This window comes from Monodelphis domestica, chromosome 4 (assembly GCF_027887165.1).
Source record: "Monodelphis domestica isolate mMonDom1 chromosome 4, mMonDom1.pri, whole genome shotgun sequence".
NCBI classification, from domain to species: domain Eukaryota; kingdom Metazoa; phylum Chordata; class Mammalia; order Didelphimorphia; family Didelphidae; genus Monodelphis; species Monodelphis domestica.
The window spans coordinates 392,184,894-392,211,772 of record NC_077230.1 but is presented as its reverse complement, the minus strand read 5'-3'; the positions used below and the strand labels follow the sequence as shown (position 1 = coordinate 392,211,772).

Genomic DNA, 26,879 nt, shown 5'->3' with positions numbered 1-26,879 from the left:
AGAATAAATTATATATGTAGAATTGTTGAATATATGTAGAATAATATATGTGTTGAATGTATTATATATAGAATTCTATGTAGAATTGTAGAATATATGTAGAATGAATTATTTATGTAGAATTGGGGAATGTATAGAATTATATAATATATGTAGAATAAATTATATATGTAGAATTATGGAATATATAGAATTATATATGTAGAATACATTATATAGAGAGAATTGTAGAATTATATAATATGTGTTGAATGTATTATATAGAATTCTATGTAGAATTGTAGAATATATGTAGAATGAATTATTTATGTAGAATTGGGGAATGTATAGAATTATATAATATATGTAGAATAAATTATATATATAGAATTATGGAATATATAGAATTATATATGTAGAATACATTATATAGAGAGAATTGTAGAATTATATAATATGTGTTGAATGTATTATATAGAATTCTATGTAGAATTGTAGAATATATGTAGAATGAATTATTTATGTAGAATATATTGTCTGTATATATATGCAGAAAATATTAGCTATGTAGAATATGTGTGTTATAGAGAATATGTTATATGTGTAGGCTATATAAAATCTGTAGAATATATTACATGCATTCTACATTGGTTGAGTCAGGGAGACTCATCTTTCTGCATTCAAATCCAGCCTCAGATACTTATGAACTATGTGACCTTGGGCAAGTCACTTCACCCTGTTTGTCTCAGTTTCCTCATCTGTCAAATGAGCTGGAGAAGGAAATGGCAAACTATCCAGTATCTTTGCCAAGAAAATCCCAAATGGGGTCACAGAGAGTCAGACACAACTAAAAAATGACTTGTGTATATATACCCACACACATATGGCAAATATCTATAAATAACAACTATCTTTATACTACAAATCAACCAACAAACATTTATTAAGTGCTCACTGTATACCTAATGCCAGGGCTAGAAAAAAGGAACAGAGCAAAAGCCTTCCAGAGGCTTATATTCAAATGAAGAATGTCTCACTTCAGGTTAGAAGGGGAGGAGGGCAAGCAATCCAAAGGTGAAATGAGACACTGCTGTGCCTCCTCTTGGGAGCGTTCAAGAAAGTGCTCCCAAGAACCCAGGAGGGTTCATATGAGATGGGGGTGGGGGGTGCAAATGTAAGGGATGAGGAAGCTCTCTCTCCATCACAGAGATGACTCCACTCTAGCTTTTCGGTGGTCCTGTCTGAGGCGTCAGAGTCAGTTTCACAGGTTGTCAGTAGCTAGAAAGGTTTAGAATGGTCCAGGGATGTCGGCTGTTTAATGGCCGTGTCCTTCAGTGCATACAAGTATGGAAGTGGGCCACCAGGTGGTGGAGTCCTTTTTGGGGCCCAGAAACTCATGGAATGATTTTCTAAGGTGTGGAGAGGCTGAGATCAGTGTGGGCAAAGGAAGAATTCCGAGAGAATGACACATTCTTTTATAAACAAATGAAGCCCCTTTTTTCATCAAAGGGAAGCATTCTCACTCTGGACCATCAAAGTCTAGTGGAGAGGGGTTGCCCAGACGCTGACTAGGGTATGCCGAGGAAGTGAAAACCAGGTTATTGTGGTAAATGGCATTTCACTGTGGTTTATAAGCTGTGGGACTCACTCTTCCAATGACCATTTGAACCGGCAGTCTGGGTTCTCAAATCCCAGGGTTCTAGGTATATAAGAGGAAGTGTTTTCTAGAAGAATCATTTGTAAGCCCTCATCCAACGTGTTTCCCTGAATACCAGTCTCTAGTTGGCACCTTGTTAAGATCAACTGACCAGCTGATATTCAGTAACAGCGAACATCAATTCACTTTTACAAAAGGAAATTTTAGAGAACATATAGCAAGAACCAAAGTACAAACACCTCTAAAACAGGGATCCTTCTCTTCTCTCCTCTCCCACCTTGGTTCCTGAAAGACAGAGAGTTTAATCTTTTTTTTGAATTATTGTTTTTGAATTATTGTTACCCTCACCTTCCATCTTGGAATCAATACTGTGTATTGGTTCTAAGGCAGAAGAGCGGTAAGGGCTAGGCAATAGGAGTTAAGTGACTTGACCAGGATCACACAGCTGGGAAGTGTCTGAGGCCAGATTTGAACTTGGGACCTCCCATCTCTAGGCTTGGATCTCAATCCACTGAGATACCCAGCTACCCCCTGAATTATTGTTATTTTTTTAAACCCTTCCCTGGTTAGAGTTGGTACTAGGAATTCATTCCAGAGCAGAAGAGTGTTGAAGGCTAAGCAGTTGAGGTTGTGATTTGCCCAGGATCACACAGCTAGGAAGTGTTTGAGGTAAGATTCAAATCCAGGACCTCCTGGCTCCAGGCCAGTTTCTCTATACACTGAACCACCTAGCTGCCCCTAGTGAGTTTGATCTTAAAGTGGTTGCTATAAATCCTCCTTCTACTAAGCTCACTTCTGGGAATGGCTTGGCTTCTGGATTGGCTATTCCCTTGCTTGCAGGACAAACTTTCTTGGCATTGGGGTCTGTTCATTCTTGGTCTGAGTCAAGCAGATCACGCCTAAGATTGACTTCTCCTTGGACTTTACTGCTGTAGCTACTGGTAGGCTCTGCATTTTGTTAGCTCTCTTTCTATTGGATCTTCTGAACTTTCAAAGCTCACAAGATCCCTTCCAGCTCTGATACTCCTTCACCCAAAATTAGGAAAGAGTTGGACTCAAAGAGACAAAAAGAAACACCATTATTACTGGCCATATGAAAACTTGGTTAGGGAAATGTTTACCATAGAAGTGTCTGCTGTTGCGCCTACCTATCCCCTTCCTCAGAGACTCATAGCATTTCCTTCTTCTCCCCAAGGGGAAGAGATGAAGATTTGAATGATTTGAGCCTTTTGCATGATATTTAGTTCTGTAAGGAATTAAAATTAAGGGTCTGACTAAATATGTGAGAATTCTAACTCAATATTGTAGTTGCCGATTTAAAAATATTATAGTTCAAACCAAAATGACTTTTAATAGCTTTTATTTACAAAGAAGTGGAAAGAGTGAAAGTATAAAAATGCAAAAAGAGGGTAGAGAATATATCCAGCTTATCACACTAAATATTGCTTGGATGCTCAGCTCAGCCCAGCAGAGTTTGTTAACCCTTGACTGGAGGACCTAGATTTCCATCCATGGGACCTCCTCAAAGAGGGGAAGGCCTTGCTGGAACTAATCTCTCTCCAGAAGCCAGGAAAGGAAGGTCAGCTATTCATTCACCCAAGAACCAATCCAAGAGCCAAGGTCCCAAGACAAAGCTGAAGTCCAAGTCATAGCCCCAAGCCATAGTCCCAGTCCAAGATCCTCCAAGCTGAAGATTCAAGCCAAAGACAACCTTAGCTGAAGAATCTCAGGACTTTTTATAGTCCTTTCCTATCCTTTCCCCTCTTTTCAGGGGCCAATCCCAGCTTCCAACTTGCCTAGCACTGCCAAGAGGGCCAGAGTCTGTGGAATCCACACCTCATCCTCTGAAAGTGTCAACTCTTATCAAAGAATTCCCCAGTTTCTGATTGATTGAGTTAAAAGGGTAGAGCTCTCCAAGTAAAGTGACTTGTGAATTCTCTTACTTGATAACAAAGTGTTAAGTAGGGGTTAAGTAAGGATTAAGTAGGGGTTTCTTAGATTGATTAAAATAGACAAAGAGAATTCCCTTTCACAGTTCTAATTTATTGACCTTGTAGTAAACTGACAGAGAATTGTCAGAGAAAGCCCACAAGTGCTCTCAAGTAGAGTCCTCTCCATTATCTTCCCATTTGAATTGACAACAGTCAGAGTGTTCTGTGAATGTTCTAAATACTGAGCTTTCATTGGACAATTCCTCCATTGTATGAAAAATAGAGGCCAAAGAAGTATGGTTCATTTGCCAGGGTGATTAATAAATTTGATGTGCAGTAGAACAGACAGACAAAAACACATTATAGGTAGGTAGATTGTATATCTATAGACATATATAATTTACAGATTACACATTTATAGACAGAAGCAGACTACTGATGAATCAATTCACAAATGGAAACAGATTATAGAGATAGATATTTATAGATTGTGTGTAATTTATAGATATACATCAATATATATATAAACTATAGATTACAGATTTATACCCAGAAATAGATTCTAGACAAACAGATTTATCGACAGAAAGAGATCTATATCTTTATTATATATCTATCTATGTAAATTATATATAAACTCTAATTACACATATATAATCTGTATAGATTTATAAACAGAAACAGATTATAGACAGATTTATAGATGGAAAATTTCAGTTGCGACTGTCAGTTTGACTGACAAAGATTTGAACCAAGAGACAAAAGAGACCAGAGTAAGGTGATACAGAAAAGTTTATTTGGGGAAGCAAGGGGGCCCAATGCCAAGATTATCGAAAGGGTGGGTAGGGGGAGATATAGGGACTTATAGATTTGGGGAAGGAAAGGGGTGTAGGTGACAAGGCAACTTGGATCATCTCTATTGTTTGTCTCTGGCGAAGGTGAGCTTCTTGGATTAACTTCATTGGATGCCCCTGAGGGGGTGAGGAGTCTCAGACTTTGGGGTTGAGGGGGTGGTTCTCAGGCCTGATGCTCAGCTATGCAGGACAGGCTGAGGAACAAAGTCCTGGTGTTCTTCCAGGTGTTGCTGGAGTTTGGCAGATGGAGTAGGGGTGCTAAGATCTGTCCATGAACCTTGTTCTTCTTTCTGTCTGTGTGACCCTGAGGAAGTTGCCTTAGCTCCCTGGGCCTCAGTTTTCTCATTAGTCAAATGAGAGAAATGGATTAGATGGCCTTTGAAAGCCTTTCCACTTGGAAGATTCCTAAACACTACAGACAACTGAAATAATGGATTTATTATTAAGGATGATGATGAAGAAAATGATGAAGATAATAACTGTGATCATAGCAACCATGGGACAATAAGAAACTTAACACCATGAGCATCCTTTAGAAGGGAATTAGAGTAACTCAGAGTTGGAAAGGATTTGAAAGGTCAGAAGTTCAACTTTTGCCTAAACAAGAATCTACCCTAATATATCTAAGAAATGGTTATCCAGTCTGTTTGAGATCACCAGTGAGGAAGAGTCTCCTTCCACCTCCCAAGATAGCCCATTCTACTTTAGGACAGCTCCCATTATTAGAAAGTCTTTTCTCTCATCCAAGGGTATTCTAGCAAGCATGGATGTTCAAAGAAGACTCTGGTGGGATGGTCAGCATTCTGCGCACTATGGAGCCTTCTACCTGCCCAGCGGAGATTAGCACCTCTAGTAGGAGAACAATCTCACCCATTTTTCAGGGCTGCTCATCCAACTTTGGTGTCCACCTGCCACTCAACTCTCACCTGTGGCTCCAAGAAGCTGTAGCATGTATAGTAGCCTCGCTCTAGTAAACCATCTCAGCAGATGAGCTAAACCAGACAGAAGACTTCAAACCTGTAGGCAAATTAGGAAGAGTAAGTACCACAAGCATGTGAAGACTTCCCCTAGTGGAAGAGGTGGATGAGAACAATTGGTTCCAAAGGCCATGGAGGTGACTGAAGTAGGCACTGTGGATCACTTAGAGTCTGGTTAGACATCAAGATGCCAAGGTCATCCACTGCATCCTGAGCCATCATCAGTCATCATGACGTTTGTCTGCCACTGGACTTTGATGACTCTGGAAGAGAGAGTGAGGCCAATGACTTTGTGCCACTGGCTCACAGATCCAATTCATGTACAAGTCAAGATATCACCCTGTGATGTCATCAATCCTTTTTTGACAGGGCAACTCTCTCCTTTTCCTTTTCCCTCTCCTTTTCCCCTCCTCTCTCTCCCTCTCTCTTTCTCCTTTCCTTTTCTTTTCCCCCTTCTTCCTCCATTTCTCTCCCTTCCTTCCTTCCTTCCTTCCTTCCTTCCTTCCTTCCTTCCTTCTTTCCTTCCTTCCTTCCTTCCTTCCTTCCTTCCTTCCTTCCTTCCTTCCTTCCTTCCTTCCTTCCTTCCTTCCTTCCTTCCTTCCTTCCTTCTTTCCTTCCTTCATTCATTCCTTCCTTCCTCCCTTCTTTCTTTCCTTCTTTCCTTCCTTCCTTCCTGCTGGTAAATTCAGAGTTTTTTTCACTTGTTCTGGGCTGCCTTTCTATAGCAACCAAGTTTTTGATGAAGAATAGCTGTAATATGAATGGATCATCAATAATTATCTCTGTGTCACACTGGAAGCTCAAGACTTAACTTGACATTTGAGCCAATTGGGAGTGCTGGTCACAGCTTTAATTAGTTTAAAAGTGCACCAACTTGACCTGGTAGGTCCCAGGATCCTTTCAATAGCTATCATGATTATTGAAGGTTTCTAAATTTCAGAAGCACAGCTCTATGGTTCCTGGAACTAAGGTAGCCCCTAACTCTGTGTTCCCCTTTGGTGTCTACAGAGAAACTGGACATGGGGCCCCCATGGACAAGGTGCTATCCTGCTTGTGAACTGTGACAAGGATAACCCCAAGTCTTCTACTGTGGATGCCAAAATGGAGAGGGTAACTAACAACAAAGGTAAAGACTGATTCAGATCCCTGTTCTGGGGCCAGAACTGAGCATGAGAACTATTTGAGAGGAAGAGTCTGCCCTAATCAGGTGTTCCCATAGTAATCAAGACTTAATAAAATCATGGTATGTTGGAGCTGGGAGGGCAATTAGAACACAGAATGTCAGAGTTGGAAGGGTCCTTAGAACACAGAATGTCAGAGTTGGAAGGGTCCTTAGAACAAAGAATGTCAGAGTTGGAAGGGTCCTTAGAACAAAGAATGTCAGATCTAGGAGGGCCCTTAGAATAGAGCATGTCAGAGCTGGGAGTGCCCTTAGAACAAAAAAATGCTTGAACCTTATTAACATCCTGAGACGTCAGTAGTGAGCTTCATAATACCCATTTCAAAAAGGAGAAGACTGATGATGAGAGAGATGAAGAGTCTCTTTCAAAGTCAGAGCTGGTACAGGAAAGAACTGGAATGAGAACCCAGGTCCTGACTCTCAAACCATTGTTTTTGAGACAGCACTAACAGTGAAGTTACTCACCCCAGAGGTTCCACATCAACCTATCTTTTCCTATGTGGCACAGTGGATAGAGTGTCAGTGCTGGAGTTATGAAGATCTGACTTTGAATTTGACCTCAGACAATAACTACATGTGTGACCCTGGTGAAGTCACTTATTCTATCTGCCTCAGTTTCCTCAACTGAAAATGAGGATAATAATGGCATCTACATTACAGGGTTAAGCGTATCAAATGAGATAATATTTTTTTAAATAAACCCTTACCTTCTGTCTTGGAGTCAATACTGTGTATTGGCTCCAAGGCAGAAGAGTGGTAAGGGCTAGGCAATGGGGGTCAAGTGACTTGCCCAGGGTCACACAGCTGGGAAGTGTCTGAGGCCAGATTTGAACCTAGGACCTCCCGTCTCTAGGCCTGGCTCTCAATCCACTGAGATACCCAATTGCCCCCGACATAATATTTTTAAAGTGCTTAGTCCAGTGTCTGGACACAGTAGACAATTAAGAAATACTTGTTTCTTTCTTCCCCACCTTCCTTCCAGACCTGAAAGATATGTCCCTCATGATTCTGAGCACACAAACTCCAAAAGATTTCTTTTCCCGGCACCAATTGATTCTTCATGTTTCCAAGTTTGAGATGGATAAAGTGAGAGTTTTTCAAGCTGACCGTGAGTATACCCATGACCACTGGTTATCATCTTGAGTGTCTCTGTTGGTTAACATCCAATGATGTATTTAGTGATTGTTATAAGCCTATTCTTTGGGATTAGCTTGGTCTAACCTCCTCAGAGATAAATTATGGCCCATTTCTAGGCTGGAATATATGCCAAGGGTGACTGAGGAGGAGACCTCAATAGGGACTAGTTGATGAGAACAAAGCCCACCAAAGATCTGGTAGTAGCTGAGAAAGTACCACAATCTCTGAAAATCAGATAGACAGACATTTGAGATGGGTAGGTGGTCTGATGGATAAAGCAAGGAAACTGGGAACCAGGAAGACCTCAGTTTGAATCCTGCTTCAGCCATTTACTAAGTGTGTAGCCCTGGATGAATCATTTGAAATCTCTGGGTGTCATTTTCCCTATCTGTAAAAATGAGCAAAATATTATGCACCTATCTCAGAGAGTTGTTGTGAGGATCAAATGACATAATATTTTGTAAAAGGCTTCCTAAACCTTAAAATGGTTTATAAATGTTGGCTATTATTAAAAAGATGAATGGGTGGACAGATCAAGATAGATAGTTGGAGAGACAAGGGGATCAATAGATGTATTTAAGGATAGATAGATAGATAGATAGATAGATAGAGGGATAGATAGAGGGATAAATAGATTCATAGATACTTAGAAAGATAAATGGATAGATGTGTAGCAGAATAGACAGATCAGTAGAGCATTTCTTAATCCTTTACTTTATCACTGAATCAAGATCCCAAAACTTGTGAAATTAGACCTGCTAGTAGGAAAAAGGATCCGTCCTTGTACCTCTACTCCTAATTTAAATGACTTCTGCCCCCCCCACACTTCTCTGTTGGCCCACTTCTTTGCTATTTCTTGGGAAGAAATATGTGTATGTGGGTAGAAAGAAGTACTTCTAGACTAGAAGTAGAAAAGGGATCCTAGGATCATAGATTAAAAGACAGAAGGGACCTTAAAGGCCATCATGCCTAATCCCCTCATTTTTCAGTGCAGGAGACTGAGGCACAGAGAGGTAAAGAAACTTGCCCGAGGTTACATATCTATTAAGTGTCAAGGACCAGATTTGAACTCCAGTCTTCTTACGTCCAAGCCCAGCACTCTATCCACTGCATCACCCACCTGAGGACTTAGAAGCTCTTGTTCTTGACCTATGATAGCTATCACTCTGTGACCCTCATTTTCTGACCTCACAGGAATAGATACACTCATACATGAGTCATCAGCCTCTGACAGGCACAAGAGCTCTCTTTTCCCTTGTATTAGCATGGTACAAGACACATGGAAGGCACTTAAAATCCCTGTTGAATGGAATTGAGAGTTGAATTAAGATGAGTTTAAATGAATTACTGGCACCCTTCGATGGGACTGATGGAAGGGGAACTCAATCTTATTGACATTTGCCAGGGCTCCGTAATATTGTTCCTCCATGTGCTGATGAACTGAGGGCATCAAGGCTTGCTACACCCCCAATCTCTTTGGCTCCATGCAGGTTCAGGGGCTATCTTTCTCCAGACTCTCACTGCATTATTTCTCAACCACCCCAAGTTTCCTAAATGGAGGTTTGCCCAAAGGGCTAATCCATACTGTCTGAAGATCAGAACTTGAAGACCTGAAATATACCCTCAAATTTCCTCAGGGATTTATACTTAAAATATAAGCCCATATCTCTCTCTCTCTCTCTCTCTCTCTCTCTCTCTCTCTCTCTCTCTCTCTCTCTCTCTCTCTCTCTCTCTCTCTCTCTCTCTCTCTCTCTCTTTCTCTCTCTCTCTCTGTCTCTCTCACACACACACACACACACACACACACACACACACACACACACACACACGTTCTTCCACTTGGGAACCTTCAAGGTAGTTAACTAATCCTCCTCTCTGTTTCTTCACAATATAGTTCATCACAAACAAGTAGGAGACAGCTTGCAAGCACACTTCCTCCACCCATTACCAGCATCAAATAGAATGTCCTGACCCTCTCCTAGTTTATGGAAGGGACAGTAATGAGTAACTGTGAGTCCTCTTCACTTAGCCAAAACTGGGTGTCCTTAGAGCATAACCTTTAGAATATTCTCCACCTAAAACCTCAGGCAGCTAACAGAGAAGCCCAATGCACAAGGCTTTCCCCCAAGACACATAGAATTTAGAGGAGCTCAAGGGCAACTGGGAAATCCACCAGGTTTCACTTATCTATCCATAAGAGATACTACCCAGCTCCCGTATACCCCCTAACGCTGACATACTCAACTGTGTAAAATAATAAGCCCAGAGACATGCCAAAGGCCAACTCAGCATGATGCCTAAGAGCTAATTGTTAGATTTTCAGTGTGAGCATTTACAACTTGGAAATGGGCAAATACTACAAATAAGTCCTTGGTTTTTATTATTTTATTCATTATCTAGGCTAAGGAAAATTATAGAGAAATATGCTAATGGGTGTTTTGAGTACATTTCCCCCCTGAAACTCAGTTGTTAAATGTTTGCCAGCATGCTCTCGAATAAGAATTAATTTAAGACCCACATCCTAGAAATCTCAACTATCTCTGATTTTATAAGCTACTTCCAGACAAACAGAGTAATAGAGAAGCTGGTACTCACGTTAGGAGTACTGGTCTCAGTTGCCCTGCCTTCCTGCCATTGGAAGAGCCCATGGACACAGATCTTGTATTTACCCCTTTCTCTCTCCTAGGAAAGAAGTGGCCATCCAAATATAAGATGGTACTGGGGCCAAAGATGCCATCTCATGTCCTGACAGTGCTTGATGGCCACCAAGAGAATACCTTTTATGTGGAAGGACTCGCCTTTCCCGATGTTGACTTCTCAGGGATTGTTTCCTTCACTGTCACCCTGACGGACATTTCTAATCTGGTATGACCTAGAAAGCAGCTCTGGGGTGGATCCCAGCTCAATGGTTTGGGGAGTTAGGTATAGCTAGGGAAAAGCACAACTTAGATACCTAACAGGACTCCTTGGCTTAACTCTCTCTTCATGCAATCTACTGTTGCCTGAATAACTTTTCTTTATTTTTCTTTAAGAAATTTTATTTTTCCAATTACATGTAATAATTTTCTATTTACATTCTCTGAAATTATGCAGTCCAAATTATCTACCTTCCTACCTTCCCTCCCCTTCCCCAGAGAAGCAATTCAATCCAGGTTATATACATATATATATATATAATTTTTCTTATGCACAAATTTATGAATGATACTCTTCTACTAAAAACAAAACAAAATAATGGAGGCAGCTGGGTAGTTCAGTGGATTGAGAGTCAGGTCTAGAGAAGGAGGTCCTAGGTTCAAATCTGGCCTCAGAAACTTCCCAGCTGTGTGACCCTGGGCAAGTCACTTGACCCCCATTGCCTAGCCCTGACCACTCTTCTGCCTTGGAACCAATGCACAGTATTGACTCCAAGATGGAAGGTGAGGGCTTAAAAAAAAAAAAGAAAATCCCAAATGGGGTAACATGACTGAAATGACTGAACAATAATTCTCTTTTCTGCCAAGGTTGTGCTTTATAGTTATCTGTGTTTATAGCATATCTCCCTGAGACTGTGAGCTCAGAGAGAGCTGAGATTATACCAGATCTAAGCTTTGTATCTCCCTTAGAGTCTAGGATAGTGCTCTGTGCAAATGGCAATTAAATGAATGTGTGCTGAATGAATGAATGTATGGATGGATGGATGGATGGATGGATGGATGGATGGATGAATGAATGAATGGATGAATGAATGAATGAATGAATGAATGAACCTGGAGATTACAGATGTGGCCGATGCAACTGGACCTTCATTCGTGTCTCCATCATCAAATGAAGGGGAAAAGGTTTAGGAAGAGAAGACATATGAGAGGTTCTGAGTGGTCCTCATCTAAGCCAGTGTGGTGGGTGGCAAGAAAGCAGCCATGTCTTCTTTTTCCTCTCCCAGCCTATCCCAGAAGCTCTGCTTTTCGAGGACACAGTGGTGTTCCGTGTGGCTCCCTGGATTATGACTCCAAATACTCAGGCTCCACAAGAGGTATACGTGTGCAGGTGAGGGAGATGCTGCCCAGACTGTGAGTTGGAGGAGGGAGCATGACCCAGACCTTAGAAAGCTGTTATGATCATGATTCCCCATTGCTCAGAGCTTTTCAGCTTTCCCTTCCCCCAGGGTCCAAAATAAGAAACCATCATCAAGATAATTAATCTGCCCTTTTCATAACTTGCAACCCAAAGAGCCAGTCAGATCAATGCCCATTGCTCTAGTTTTGTGCTGTGGAAGAGGCAAAAGAAGGGAAGGAGAGATGGAAAGAGAGAAGGACAAGGGACGAAGGACAAAGAATATACTCTGACATTTCAAGTTTAAGCCTTAGAAAGGACCTTTGAACAGACTACTAGACTATAGAAAATCAGAGATGGGGGAAGACCCTAGAACATCAACTACAAGAGGTGAGAGTGACCTTAGAACACAGAACTGGGGATAGCAAAGCAGTTCAGGGAATTGAACTTAGTATTAGTATTGTTTTAGGTCACACAGCTAGTATTAATATTGAGCTTAGTATCATCAGGCTTAGAGACAGGAGTTTAAATTTGGTCCAGATTTGGCCTCAGATACTTCCTATCTGTGTGACCCTGGTCACTTAACTGCTCTCCTACCCTGGAACTAATATACAGTATTGATTCTAAGATGGAGGTAAGGGTTTTTATTTTTATTTTATTTTTAATCAAAAGTTTTATTTAATTGATTAATTTATTTAGAATATTTTTCCATGGTTACATGATTTGTGTTCTTTCCCTCCCCCTTCCCATAGCCAATGAGCAATTCCACTGGGTTTTACGTGTCATTGTTCAAGACCTATTTCCATATTATTGATAATTGCCCTAGGGTGATCGTTTAGAGTCCACATCCCCAGTCATATGATAAGGGTTTTCTTAAAAAGAGCATAGAGTGATTGGGTTGGGGACAGTTTTAGAGTAGAGAATATCAGAATGGAAAGAGCCTTAGAACACAGACTATCAGAGCTCGAAGAGATCCTAGAACACAGAATGTTAGAGTAGGAAAAGATTTTAGGACATAGAATGTCAGAACTGGAAGGGTTCATAGAATCATAGATTTCGAGCCATGAAGAAACTTGTGGGGCATCTGGTTCAACCTTCTCATTTTATAGAATATAAGGTCCAGAGTAGAAAATAATTTGCCCAAGGTCACAGAGGTAAGTGGCAGATGTGGGATTTGAACTCAGATCCTTTGATTCCAAACCTATCGCTCTTTTTCCACTGCCCTGTGATGGGTCCTTAGAATAGTCAATGTCAGAGATGAAAAGGATATTGGAGATCCGTTCAATCCAAATCATTCATTTCGAAGAGGAAGAAATTGAGGTCGTGGTAGGAAAGCCAGGTTTGTAACCCCCAAGTCTTCTACCCACAAATATGAAGGTTCTCATCGACTCTGGATACTGTTCCATTCTCCTACTGAAAGTTCATTGTATAGTGGGAGGGAACAAATTTAGTCTTGTACTTTTAAAACTTCTCTCTTTACTGATATATACTGAGATAAGTAATGGGATCTGTTCGTCATATGGTCAACAGTTATGACTTCTCTTGGAAGCATGAAATAAAAGAAAGCAGAGGTGGGCGATGGAAATAATTGAAATAACAATAAAAATAACAATAATAACATTGAAATAGTCATTTAAGGTTTGAAAAGCAATTTACAAATATTATCTCACTCGATCCTCACAATAACCCTGGTAGGTCAGAACTATTATTATCCCCATTTTATAGATGAGGAAACTGAGGCAAAGAGCGATTTGCTCAGGGTCACACAGCTAGTCAGAGACTGATGCAGGATCTGACCCCAAATCCAACCTCCTATTCACTGAACCACCTAGAATAGAAGCGTAACTGGAAAGATCACAAGACTCAATCAGATAATCCAGGGTTTTAGTGCCTATTTTTCTCCATTTCTCCCTTCTTCCAACCTCAGTTTCCTCATCTATAACAAGGGGATTGGACTAATTGACCTCTAAGATCATTTCTCATCCCTGATTATTTTGTATTCTAAAGGCTCTGACATTTCATGTTCTGAGTCCCTCCTAATATGCCTCTGAAATTCTGTCTTGAGGCCCCTGCTAGTCCTAGCAGGCTACTGTCCAAGGTCTTTTCTACTTCTGACATTCAAAGTCCCTTTCAGTTATGACATTCTATGTTTTCAAATTAATCATCCCTGGAGGCAGCTGGGTGGCTCAGTGGATTGAAAGCCAGGTCCAGAGATGGTAGATCCTGAGTTCAAATATGACCTCAGACACTTCCCAGCTGTGTGACCCTGGGCAAGTCACTTGACCTTCATTGCCTAACCCTTTCCACTCTTTTGCCTTAGAATCAATGCATATTGATTCTAAAATGGAAGGTAAGGGTTTAAAAAATTAAATTAAATTAAATTACTCTTCCCTTAGCACATTCTATGTTCCAAGGTTATTTATTGTTCTTTCCTTGTTTGTGACTTTCTGTGTTCTAAGGTTCTGACCTTAGAGATACCTCCAGTTCTGATGTTCCTGATGCCTTTTATTTCTGACACTCTGTGTTCTAAGGTCCCTTCTTGCCCTGACAGTGCTCTTCTGGGGTCCCTCTCAGCTCTGGTTTTCTGTTTTCCAAGGCTCCCTATTCCAGGGTTAGAGTAGACCTCTACCTCCTTTCTCCTCCTTGGACGTGCTGAGGACACAACAGGACTGGCTAATTTGAACCCTATCTTGAGATGGGAGCACGTGTTTCCAAACAGAGGCTGGGGAAAATCAGGGATGCCACCTGTCTTCCTTCCCTACTCTGCCATGGAGTGAGTCTGCCTTTAAGATGGCATTCCTCACTGATAGATCCCTAAGCCTCCTGGAGGCACTCAAGTAACTGACGAGTCTAGTTCCCAAGACCCCTTGGGATGAGCGGTTCTTCCTTGATCGTTCCAGGAGTTATGATAACAAGAGCTTTGTGGACTCTGTGAAGGCCTTGGCCAAGACGGCCAAATGCAAGCTGACGATCTGTCCTGAAGAAGAAAACTTGGATGACATATGGATGCAGGTAACTTCTAGCTATTCGACAGTAGGGTAGGGACTATAACTGCATCTATGGCCCAATTTCTCTTGGGTGGAACGCCAAAAGGGGACCAGTAAGAAAGTAGAGATTCCTAGTGCGACTCCCACATCCAAAGAAATCTGAAAGCAACTGTCTTCTCTGCAGGATGGGCAGCACTTGAATTGATAACAATTATCCTTCTGCTTCTAATAGGATGAAATGGAGTTCGGTTACACCCAAGCCCCTCACAAAATATTTCCCGTTGTCTTTGACTCACCCCGAAACAGAGGACTGAAAGATTTCCCTATCAAAACCATCCTGGTATGTTTTGTTGCTTGTCCAACTTTTCATGACCCTATTGGTTTGTTTTTTGTTTTTTTGGCAGAGATACTGCAATGGCTTGCTATTACCTTCTCTAGCTCATTTTACAGATGAAGAAACCAAGTCAAGTAAGGTGAAAAATGACTTGTCTAAGGTCACACAGCTAGTAAGTCTCTGAGGCCAGATTTGAACTCAGGAAGATGAGACTTCCTGATTTCAAGCCTGACACTCTCTCCATTGTACCACTTAGCTATCCTGAATGGATAGATACTTATAAATGAATGATAGATGATGGAGAGATAGTTATGGGTGAATGATAGATGGTAGATAGATATACAGACAGGTAGATAGCTAAGATAATGGTTAGCATTATAGAGCATTTTAAGATTTACAAATAGTAAGTTTTTACAGATAGTATGTTGTTTGATCTTCATAATAACTCTCAAAGATATATGCCATTATTATTCCCATTGTACAGAAGGGAACATTGAGACTGAAAGAGTCACATGCCAGGAAATGTCTGAAATAGGATTTGAAGTCAAGTCTACCTGACTCCTAGTCCAGGGCTCTCTCACTATTCACTCTACCACATATGTATGTGCATGTATGTGTATACATATAGATAGACTTGATTATGTTATGCCATATTTTATTTTCTGCCATAAATGTGAGATCCATTAAACATATCATAAGTTATATATAATACATGATAGATTCTATATCTCATAAACACAATGGAGAGCTGTCTGCATGAAATATGTCCAGGGTAAACTCAAAATGGCGCCCGTAAGGTTTTGCTTGAGTTTGAGCCAATCGTCTTAGCCTTCTAGAGCCCAGGGTCAGCCCCGAATGGATGAGGTGGAGGTTATCATCATCATCATCATCATCATTGCTAGTGCCAGTGCTGGTATTGCCATCATAATCCTTGGCATTTCCATGATTGTTTCTTTTTCTACGCACGGCTTTCCTCTTAGCTCAGTCTGTCCTTATCCCAACACCCCTGGGGGGACAGAGGGCAGGTTGGTCCCATTTATCTGCTGAAATGACCTTCCAGGAGCCTAGCCAGGAGGAGATCCAGGCCCCTTTCCATCAGGGTAAGCTGCAGCCATGCATAGATCTGTTCCCACCCCTGGGCGAGATTCCCCCAACCCTCCACTGGGTCATTTTTCATGGCGACCACAGATTGATCTCACAAATTTCCCTCCATTTGCTCTGACCAGGAGGGGCACCAAGGAATGTCTACCTGGCTGGCATTCATTCTAAAGTGCCCTGCCAGGATCATTCTAACACAGCAAAGCCTCCAATCTCTCCAGAAGCCTGGGGGAGAATCTTTTGGAACTCCAGCCTGACCCTTGGCCACTGGCTTGCTGTAGGAACATCTCAAATTACTATGATTATGTAGAAGGGGAAAGGGAGAGGATTTAGAGATTGCCAACGAAGAAATGAATCAGTTCAAAATGGTGAGGACAAGAGGTCTCCAGAAAAAATCACTGGGGCATTTGATCACTCACAGTAGAAGGATAGAGCTTTTGCTACCCAGGGAGGAAAGAGAATGGGGGAGAGGGAACAAGGAGGGAGGACACAACAACCAGTGGTCAGTCAATAACCATTTATCGAGCCCCTCCAGTGGCATGTGCCAAGACTCATGTTAGGCCCTGGAAGAACAAATTCTAGCTATATCTGCAGGGGGCCAGGATACCTGGCTCCTGACCTTGGGAGCCCCAGAGAAAGAGGGAAGGGATCAGGCTTCTGGGTGAAGGAGATTCTCCTTTTGGGGAACCCAGCTCATTTCAGTCTCTCCTGTCACTCTTCCTGATCTAGGCTGGATGCCTGGGCTGTCCTGCATAGCAGAAACCCTCCATGATGCAGAAAGCCAGGCATTTTAGAGGGAGGAGGGGGTAACTCATTTGGGAGTACCTTATTAGTTTCCCATCCTTCATACCCCATGGCATAGGCAAGTAGGAGTCAATCAACATGGTGGTATAAGAAATGGAATATTTTAAGGGGCAGCTGGGTGGCTCAGTGGATTGAGAGCCAGGCCTAGAGATGGGAGGTCCTAGGTTCAAATCTGTGCTCAGACACTTCTTAGCTGTGTGACCCTGGGCAAGTCACTTGACCCCCATTGCCTAGCCCTTACCACTCTTCTGCCTTGGAACCAATTCAGAGTATTGATTCCAAGATGGAAGGTGAGGGTTTTAAAAAAAAGGAAAAAAATAAATGGAATATTTTAGCATGGAAAAGACCAGCTTGGGAGGGGTGGGTTGGAGAAAGAGCCAGTGGGGGATGGGGGGGTACCAGGTAGTAGGAGAAAACATCTCTAGAGCAGAAACAATGGGTCAGGGAGCTACCAGGCCTGGGGGGAAAAGCAGCAAGAAAGACCTGGATTCAAGTCTTACCTTTGACACATACTGGCTGTGTGATGCTGAAGTCATTTAGCCTCTCACAGCTCTAGATCATTCATTAGTGCATCTAGTTGAAGACCCTAAGTTTCAGAGAAGGGGCTGGCCTGCCTACACCGAGGAAGGGGATTTCTGCTCCTTTGGATGTTCCCTGGGTTAATGGAATCTCTGGACCTTTTCCAGACAACCATAAGGAGCCCCTGGGAATATTAGTGGAAGAGTGTATGATGCAGGTCATCACTAGGATGAACAGCTTCCAGGGGAAACTTTATGGAATGAGGAGGAAGAATGGAATTAATGTAGCTTAAACAATAGTTTTATTTTGTTTGTTTGTTTTTTAAATCTTTACCTTCAGGAGTGGAATCAATATTGTATATTAGTTCTAAGGTAGAATTGCTGTAAAAGCCAAGCAATCGGGGTTAAGTGACTTGCCCAGGGCCACACAGCTAGGAAGTGTCTGAAACTAGATCTGAACCCAGGACCTCCCATCTCTGAGCCTGGCTCTCCATCCACTGAGCCACCTAATTGCCCCCTCAAATAAAGGGGTTATTTGGATTGTTTTGCTTTGTTTTGTTTTGTTTGAAAATGATCTGATGTTCTTAGTAGATTGTGAGTCAACAATGTAACCTAATGGTGAAAAGATTGAATTCAGTCTTACTTCATTCCCTCTCTCCACCATCCCTCCCCCTACCCCCTCAGGGTCCAGATTTTGGTTATGTGACTCGAGAGGCAGAGGAAGATTTGGTCACCGGTCTGGACTCTTTTGGGAACCTGGAGGTCAGCCCTCCTGTCACAGTTGGAGGAAAGGAGTACCCTCTGGGAAGAATTCTCATTGGTGGAAGCAGCTACCCCAGGTGATGGACAAAGGGCTTTGGTTAGCTTGTGATTTAACAGGACAGTCATCTTTAGCTTAACCCCATCCCCTCGTCTCCCCCCACCAACACACACCTTCTCAGCTTTAACATTCTGTACCTAGAGTCCTTTTAGCTCTAAGATTCTCTGCTCTAATACTCCTCTTAACTGTCATTCTGCATTGGAAGGGGCATTCAAGGTCTAAAATTCCAAGTTTAAGGATGTTCTCCATTCTGAAATTCTCTGTTCTAAGGTCTCTCCCAGCTCTGACATCCTCTGTTCTAAGATCTCTCCCAGCTCTGACATTCTGTGTTCTAAGGACTCTCCCAGCTCTGACATTCTCTGTTCTAAGGTCTCTCCCAGCTCTGACATTCTCTGTTCTAAGGTCTCTCCCAGCTCTGACATTCTCTGTTCTAAGGTCTCCCCCGGCTCTGACATTCTCTGTTCTAAGGTCTCTCCCGGCTCTGACAGTCTCTGTTCTAAGGACTCTCCCGGCTCTGACATTCTCTGTTCTAAGGTCTCTCCCGGCTCTGACATTCTCTGTTCTAAGGTCTCTCCCAGCTCTGACAATCTGTGTTTTAAGATCCCTCCCAGCTCTGACATTCTGGGTTCTAAGGTTCCTCCCAGCTCTGACATTCTCTGTTCTAAGCTCTCTCCCAGCTCTGACATTCTCTATTCTAAGGTCTCTCCCAGCTCTGACATTCTCTGTTCTAAGCTCTCTCCCAGCTCTGACATTCTCTGTTCTAAGCTCTCTCCCAGCTCTGACATTCTCTGTTCTAAGGTCTCTCCCAGCTCTGACCTTCTCTGTTCTAAGGTCTCTCCCAGCTCTGACAATCTGTGTTTTAAGATCCCTCCCAGCTCTGACATTCTGGGTTCTAAGGTTCCTCCCAGATATGACATTCTGGATTGTAAGATCTCCCCCCGTTCTGACATTCTATATTCTGAGGTTTTTCCCAGCTCTGTATTCTGTATTCTAAGGACCCCCCCATTATTCCAAGAGTCATCTAAGTTCTGACATTCAATGTTCTAAGGCCCTTCTCAGGCTGACATCTTATGTTCTTAAGAATCTTTTTAGCTCCATTATATAGTGAGTCTCCTGTCGCTGGGGGTAGCCAAGAAGAAGCTGGCTGCTTGTTTCATTTTCCTAGATAAGACAAGTGGTTGGACTAGATGACCTCTGAGTTCCTCTGTTTGCATTTTTCAGGGTAACTGATAGCAGGCTCCTCTCTAGACCAAAAATGGAGCTTACCACACTGACTTCCCTCCCTCCATTTTCTACTAGACACTCATTGACTTCTGTGGTTTCCAGGGATCAGAGCAGAGAGATGCTTAAAGAGCTCCAGGACTTCCTTTTTGCCCAGAAGGTCCAGGCTCCTGTGAGACTCTTCTCTGACTGGTTATCCATTGGGCACGTGGATGAGTTCCTCAGCTTTGTCCCAGCCCAGGATGGCAAGGTACAGTCCTGGGGGAAGGTACCGGGGCTCATAGAATTGTATGGAATTTGGAAAATGTGATCTTAAGCAAATCACTTCAATACTTCAAGCCCAAATTTCCAGAACTGTAAAACAGGGATAAAGATACTCAAAGTAATTTGCCCTTCCCCCCCCCACCACTCAAAGTGGTTCAAAGAATTGTGATGTCAGCCTGAAAACTCTAGAGAAAAGTGAGTTATTATCTTAATTTAAGAGCCCCCCCCAACCATCCATCAGTTCCTAGTCTCTACCTTCCGAGCTAGTCCCCAAAAGCTCTGCCTCAGTTTCCTTGAATCATAGTATAATTATATTCTTGGTTGAGAGGTAATATGGTTTAGGAGAACTGGGCTTGACTGGACTTTGCTATTTACTGTATGACCTTGAGCAAGCCACTGAACTAAGGGATTCTGTTTTCTCACCTATAAAATGGACCAATGGAAGAAGAATTTTAAGATCCCTTTGGACGTCTAGTAATTGACAAATTGATGGAGCCTCTATTGTGAAGAACCCTTCTCCTGACTTGAATGTTTTCTTCTTCCAGGGATTCAGGCTTCTCTTGGCCAGCCCCAGCACCTGCTACAAGCTATTTGAGGAGAAAGAGAAAGAGGGACATGGAGATGTGAAGATGCTTGAGGGGGTTAAGAGTGAGTTTCTGGTTCAGGGTTCCCAAGGGCTGGTATTCCTCATCTTCTACCTCACAGTTGGCCATTGTAGTCCCTTTCCCATAAGGAGACCCTGGAAGACACTATCAGAGAGGGAACTGAACTTGCAGACCAGGTACATTCTGTGACTCAGTGACTGGTTCCAGTCTAAGATGTACCAATTATTAGGTGACCCTTGGCCTTAGGGCTTCTCTCTAAAGTGGAATGGCTTTGGAGATTTAGTTTAGGAACGAATGGTAGTCTTCAGAATTCACCCATTACTGGAATCACAGAATGTCAGAGCTGGGAGAGAACCTTGAACCTAGAACATCAAAGTTCAAAGAAGGCTTAAAACCAAGAGAATTAGACCTAACAAATTAAGACACCATAGAACACAGAATGTCAGAGCTGAAAGAGAACCTTGAGCCTAGAATATCAAAACTCAGAGGGCTTAAAACAGAGAGAATCAGACCTAACAAGCTAAGATACCATAGAACACAGAATGTCAGAGCTGGGAGAGAACCTTGAACCTAGAACATCAAAACTCAAAGAGGGCTTAAAACAGAGAGAGTTAGATCTAACACCTAAGGCACCATAGAACACAGCAAGAAACTTAGAGATCATCTACTTCAACCTTCTCACTTTAGCAATGAAGAAACTGATATGGAGACAGGGCAAATACCTTCCCCAAGATCCCATATCCAGGGAATGGAAGGGGTGGAAAAGGAATTCAAGTCTCTTGAAAACTCAGGATTCCTCCATCATTCAGTTCAATTAGAAAAACAGCAACATTTGTTGTTGTTATGTCTGACCCTTTGTTACTCCATTTTGAATTTTATTGGCAAGGTATTGGAGTGGTTTGTCATTTCCTTCTCCAGCTCATTTTACAAATAAAGAAACTAAGGTAAATAAGGTTAGTGACTTACCCAGGGTCAATGCAGCTAGGAAGAGTCTGAGTTTAGACTTGAATTTAGGTCTTCCTGACTTCTGGTCCAGCACTCTATTCACTGTACTACCTAGTTTCCCCCCATCAAAAAAAAAACAAAACACATTTATTAAGCCCCTTATATTTACTGCTCTAGGTATTAAGAAGACACAAAGTTCAAATAAGTTACCTGCCCTTATTAAGCTCACAGTAAGACTGAAGCTGCCAATAGCCCAGTGCAATTGGAACTTTGACCCATACTGATGAAGAAAGTGTTCATAAAGTCAGTTAAGCTTATAAGTGTACCCTGGATATTATTATTTATGGGGAGAAGGGCTGATCATTAAACATTTGCCAGCACATTCTCAGACAACACTCCCTTACTGGTCTATACAACCACATGGAACAACTACCACCATGGTCTTGAAGCTATAGCATCCCAGTCCCAAGCCCTCTCTATTCCTCAAACCTTCAGAATGAGGGCCCAAGATTCTCTTCTAGAAGCTTTTCCTATTACTGCTATATGTCACCTTTCTGCCTTTCCAGCCTTGCAACATATGACTCCCCTCCACATATCCTATGTCCTAGTCATACTTTCCCACTTGCTCCATTTCCCACCTCCATGACTTTGTAACACATGAGATAATCCCCAAGTCTTCACCTCTTTCCTTTAGAATCCCTCACTTACTTAAAAAATAATTTCAGGAAAAAGCTGAGTGGCTCAGAGGATTGAGAACCAGGCCTAGAAACAGGAGGTTCTGGTTCAAATCTGCTCTCAGATACATCCTAGCAGTGTGACTCTGGGAAAGTCATTTGATCCCCATTGCCTAGCCTTTACCACTCTTCTGCCTTGGAACCAATATGCAATATGGATTCTAAGATGGAAGGTAAGGGAAAGAAAAAGAAAGAAGAGAGAGAGAAAGGAAGGAAGGAAGGAAGGAAGGAAGGAAGGAAGGAAGGAAGGAAGGAAGGAAGGAAGGAAGGAAGGAAGGGAGATAAATAAGAAGAAGGGAAAGAAGAAAGAAAGAAAGAAAGAAAGAGAGAGAGAGAGAGAAAGAAAGAAAGAAAGAAAGAAAGAACGAACAAAAGAAAGAAAGAAAGAAAGAAAGAAAGAAAGAAAGAAAGAAAGAAAGAAAGAAAGAAAGAAAGAAAGAAAGAAAGAAAGAAAGAAAGAAAGAAAGAAAGAAAGAAAGAAAGAAAGAAAGAAAGAAAGAAAGAAAGAAAGAAAGAAAGAAAGAAAGAAAGAAAGAAAGAAAGAAAGAAAGAAGGGAAAAAAGAAGGAAAGAAAGGCATTTACAAGAGAATTCCAGGAATGTTCTTTGACATTCACTGAGAGACACTTGATTGTATATTTGGGTGTTTTTGTAAACCTTAAAATTTCACAGACTTATGAATGTTAAAAATTTTACTCCACATTTGAGGAATCCTCCAATTTCCTACTTGAAATAATTCCCTACCAGATAGTGAGAACTCTACTTGAATGTGAAAACTCCTTGCTATGGGAGGATCTCTACCCCATCCCTACTTGGGACTGCTTTAAGGGAGAAAACTCCTTGGTATGGGAGGACCTCTATTCCACCCGTACTTAAGAATGCTTTAGGGCAGAAAACTCCTTGCTAAACAATGAAAGTACTTGAAAAACATACTTATGAAGGAAAGGAGTTCTTTGAGCCATGCCTATTTTTGGAATTGATACAATGGGATGCTAAGTGCCTATAAAGGTGGGGCAACTTGTAAACTACTTAGACCTAAAAGGTGAAAACTTACTCAGAGGTTTTCTCTTAATGAAATTAGTCAACAAAGCAGCATTTTTTTTCTGACTTACTAAAGAGATTAATCTACTCAGCTGTGAATTCAAAATGGGCTGTCTTTTGGAAAACACCTACAGTGATTGGTAGATGGAAGAACTTAGGGGAGGTGACATAGGAGATTTTGCCCTTAAAAATAACAGCTCAGAGAAGAGTTGGGGATCATTCTGAAACATTCAGATTGAGGAGGTCATTCTGAAACATTCAGATTGAGGAGGACTCATTATGAAACATTCAGATTGAGGAAGGACTGATTCTGAAACATTCAGATGGAGGAGGGAGCTGGTGAAAGCAGCTGAGATGATGCTGGCCTGGTGTCACTAGAATCCTTGCTTAGGCAGACCTTGTGGTGAGTGTTAAAAGACTGACTGACTGATATCTCTCTCTTAAAACTCAGGTCTAGGACATGTTGGCTTAAGGCCCTTCATACTTATTTCCTTTTTCTCTCTTTCTCTCTTTTCTTTAATTCCACATTTGTATTCATTAAAATCTCTATAAAACCCAGTTGACTTGGGTATTTGAATAATTGGGAATATTTCCCTGGCGACCACCTTATATTTGATTTAAAACCAAGACACTGTAGTGAAACATATTTTTCTGCGGTCAAATTTACTCACCCTCTCTTATATCTATCACAATTTATATCTTCCACCATTTTAACTCACTACAGTTTATAACATCAACCATTTTAAATATAACAGTTTATGGGCTTCACTATTTTAAATCTAACATTTTTCCTTTATTGGCTCTTGTAAGGTGAGTTTAATATGCTCCAGGCCCATGAGCTGTATGTCTTCCCTTTCCAAATTGCTGTCTAGGTTATGTGTGGATACAGAACTGAATTATAACTCAAGACTCTTGGCCTGCCTGAAGCAAAGAGCTGATTGCTTGCCTGCTGCACCCCTTCTTATTTTTTCTTTTTGTTTCCACCACAGAAAAAGGAAATATGATGATAAAGGATGTTCTGTCGGACAAAACCTTGAGACAGCACAATCAATATGTGGAGGTATGGCCATCTGGGATTCTGGGAGATGTGATCAGAAAAAGGGGGGGGGAGTCCACAGGATTTAAAACTAGCAGGATAGGGTTAAAATCCAGTTTCTGTGACCTACTCTCTATGGGACCTCAGTGGGATGCAACACCTCTGGCCTCAGTTTCTTCACCTGTGAGTGAGGTGGTCAGATTGGATGATTTCTAAGGTCCATTTCTGTTAAAATATTTTATGAGTTTGTGAATCTCTAAAGAGGGGGCCATGGTGGACTTATAGTCCTGATGATCTCATTTGGAATCCCACATCAGACACTAGATACCTCATCAAACTCTCATGAGCCTCAGGCAGTTCTCCAAAAGACAAAAGTTCTCAGAATATGGTCCAGAGATCTTTGAGAGTCCTTGAGACCCTTTCAGGGTATCCACAAGGTCAATGTTATTTTCACAGGAATACTTAGACTTTTTAAAAAGAATATCAAATGTGGTGAATATCAGTAGTTATTACCCACATAAACAAAAATTCTTTGGGGGATCCTCAGTAATTCTGAGGGCAGCTTAGATGGCTCAGTGCCAGGCCTGGAGTCAGGAAGATCCCTCTTCCTGAGTTCAATTCCAGCCTCAGACAGTTAGTAGCTGGGTGACCCTGGGGCAAGTCACTCAACCCTGTTTGCCTCAGTTTCCTTACCTGGAAAATGAGCTGGAGAAGAAAATGACAGCCTGATCCAGAATCTGCCAAGAGAACCCCAAATGGGTTCACAAAGAGTCAGATATGGCTGAATTGAGTGAAAGCAACAAGCAACAAACCCCTTGGACAGTGCTGAGTGAAACCTAAGGACCATTTCTTAGAATGATGTTTTTCAGTGCATAAAATAAAATCCATAGGATCTCAAAGGGAACCAGTTCTATTGAATTACAGTTGTCAAAATATTAAATTATAATGGCTGACATTTGTGTAGTCCAGTAAGTCTTACTAAGTGCTTTTCATGAATTCTAAGTTCATGGAGCCCTGGTTAAGAGCCTCTATCCTAAGCAGATTGGCCTAGCAATGGACTATGGGTCTCGCCTCAATTATTTTGGTTAGAGCTACTCATTGAGGACATCTAAGATGTGAAAGAGGTATGACCTGTTTGTTGGTTAGAAAGTGATCATGAAAACACACATACACACAGAGCAAAGAAATCACAATGGAATGCTTAGAAGTATGAAAATGTGAGTCATAAGTAGGTTGGGAGGAAAACTTAATTTTCACCAAATCCAACTCCCTCCTTGACCTAGGGCAAGACCATTCCCCTCCATGGGCTTCAGCTATCTCATTAGTAAAATAACAGGGTAGAACCAGAGTATCTTTGAGACTACCCCCTGCTCTGACATTCTGGGTTCTAAGGCCCTTCTAAGTCTGACATTCTGGATTCTAGGTTTCGTCCCAGCTCTGATGTTTTTGGTTCTAAAGACCTTGCCAGCTCTGACATTCTGGGTTCTAAGGCCCTTCTAAGTCTGACATTCTATGGCCCCTTTCTTCCTAGTGGGTTGCTCTGTTTCCCTAGGCTGGCACATCCTCAGCTTGGGTTAGCCCTAACTTAAGAGAGTACTTAGTGTTAAAGAGATCTCTCAAGTCACTCAAGGGACACGTGGCTGGGTTTCCATGGAAGAGAGCCGGCTGACAGCATCTCTTCCTTTCCTAGAGCTGTATTGCCTGGAACCGAGAGATCCTAAAACAGGAGCTGGGCCTGACTGAGCAGGACATCATCGACATCCCCCAACTTTTCCGCCTTAAGTTGAAGGTCTCCAGAAATGAACTGAAAGCTGAGGCTTTGTTCCCAGACATGGTAGGAAGTCAGTAGCTGAAGCCAATCTAGGTGTGGGGTGTGCGATCCATTATGCTGTGAGAACACTGAGGAAGCCAACCCAGAGAGCAGCATCCTGGGGTGCCATGATTGTGGGGTGTCTGTTCTTCAAGGCATGGGGCTCATTCTGTGATTGAGGAAGTACCAGGGTGTGGAAGGCTGGGACACTGTTCAGGAGATATATGGCTCTTCCCAGAGATTCATCCTGACTTAATGGATGGTCTTTAAAGGGTTTGTAAATAAGAGCATAGAGTATGGATCTAAGAATTCTGGGTTCAAATCCTGACTCCAACATCCAACAGTTTATGTGAACCTGAAGTGCCATATTAGTAAAATGAGAGAGTTGGATCAGTTTCTGGGCTGTACCGGTCTTTAAGGCTTCTTTTAGCCCTGACATTCAATGTCAGCTGGGAGGAAAACAAATTCTAGTATTGGGAAACAGCAGGCAGGATCTGATTCTTTATAGGATGTTGAGTGGGAAGTGAGAGTGTAGTCCTTCATTTTATAGAGCATGAAGCTGAAACATGGAGAGGGGAAAGTTTGTTGTGCCTAAGACAACTTAGAGACTTGGCATCAGAACTGAATGGCAGGAGAAATCACTCTGGGTTTGAAATTGGAAGACCTGGGTTTGAATCCTGCCTCTGATCACTGAGTGTCGAGATGAGTTGAAGAAGTCACTTCCCATCTCTGGGTCTCAGTTTCCTCCTCTGTAATAGGAGGGGGTTGGCTTTTGATGGCCCCTCAGTTCCCTTCCAGCTCTAAGTCTATGAATATCTATTGATGACCCCAGGACTCCTTGGCCTCCCAATCCAGCCATCCCTTTACCCTATAGAGCTAGGGATATCAAGGACTGATTTAAGATTTTTTTTCCTCT

The 26,879-nt window shown here is 42.0% G+C and overlaps 1 protein-coding gene across 1 annotated transcript in view; it reads left to right on the top strand.

Moving 5' to 3' along the window:
• The window catches only part of LOC100026011 (protein-arginine deiminase type-4), a 65,265-nt gene that overhangs the window by 37,809 nt on the left and 577 nt on the right, over positions 1-26,879 (top strand). The window contains exons 5-15 of the mRNA XM_001376731.4: positions 6,407-6,524; positions 7,561-7,686; positions 10,402-10,580; positions 11,638-11,741; positions 14,648-14,759; positions 14,967-15,074; positions 18,173-18,327; positions 19,635-19,779; positions 20,339-20,441; positions 24,107-24,177; positions 25,844-25,987. Coding sequence (XP_001376768.3) covers positions 6,407-6,524; positions 7,561-7,686; positions 10,402-10,580; positions 11,638-11,741; positions 14,648-14,759; positions 14,967-15,074; positions 18,173-18,327; positions 19,635-19,779; positions 20,339-20,441; positions 24,107-24,177; positions 25,844-25,987 — 1,365 coding nt within the window. The remainder of the gene's footprint in view (positions 1-6,406; positions 6,525-7,560; positions 7,687-10,401; positions 10,581-11,637; positions 11,742-14,647; positions 14,760-14,966; positions 15,075-18,172; positions 18,328-19,634; positions 19,780-20,338; positions 20,442-24,106; positions 24,178-25,843; positions 25,988-26,879) is intronic.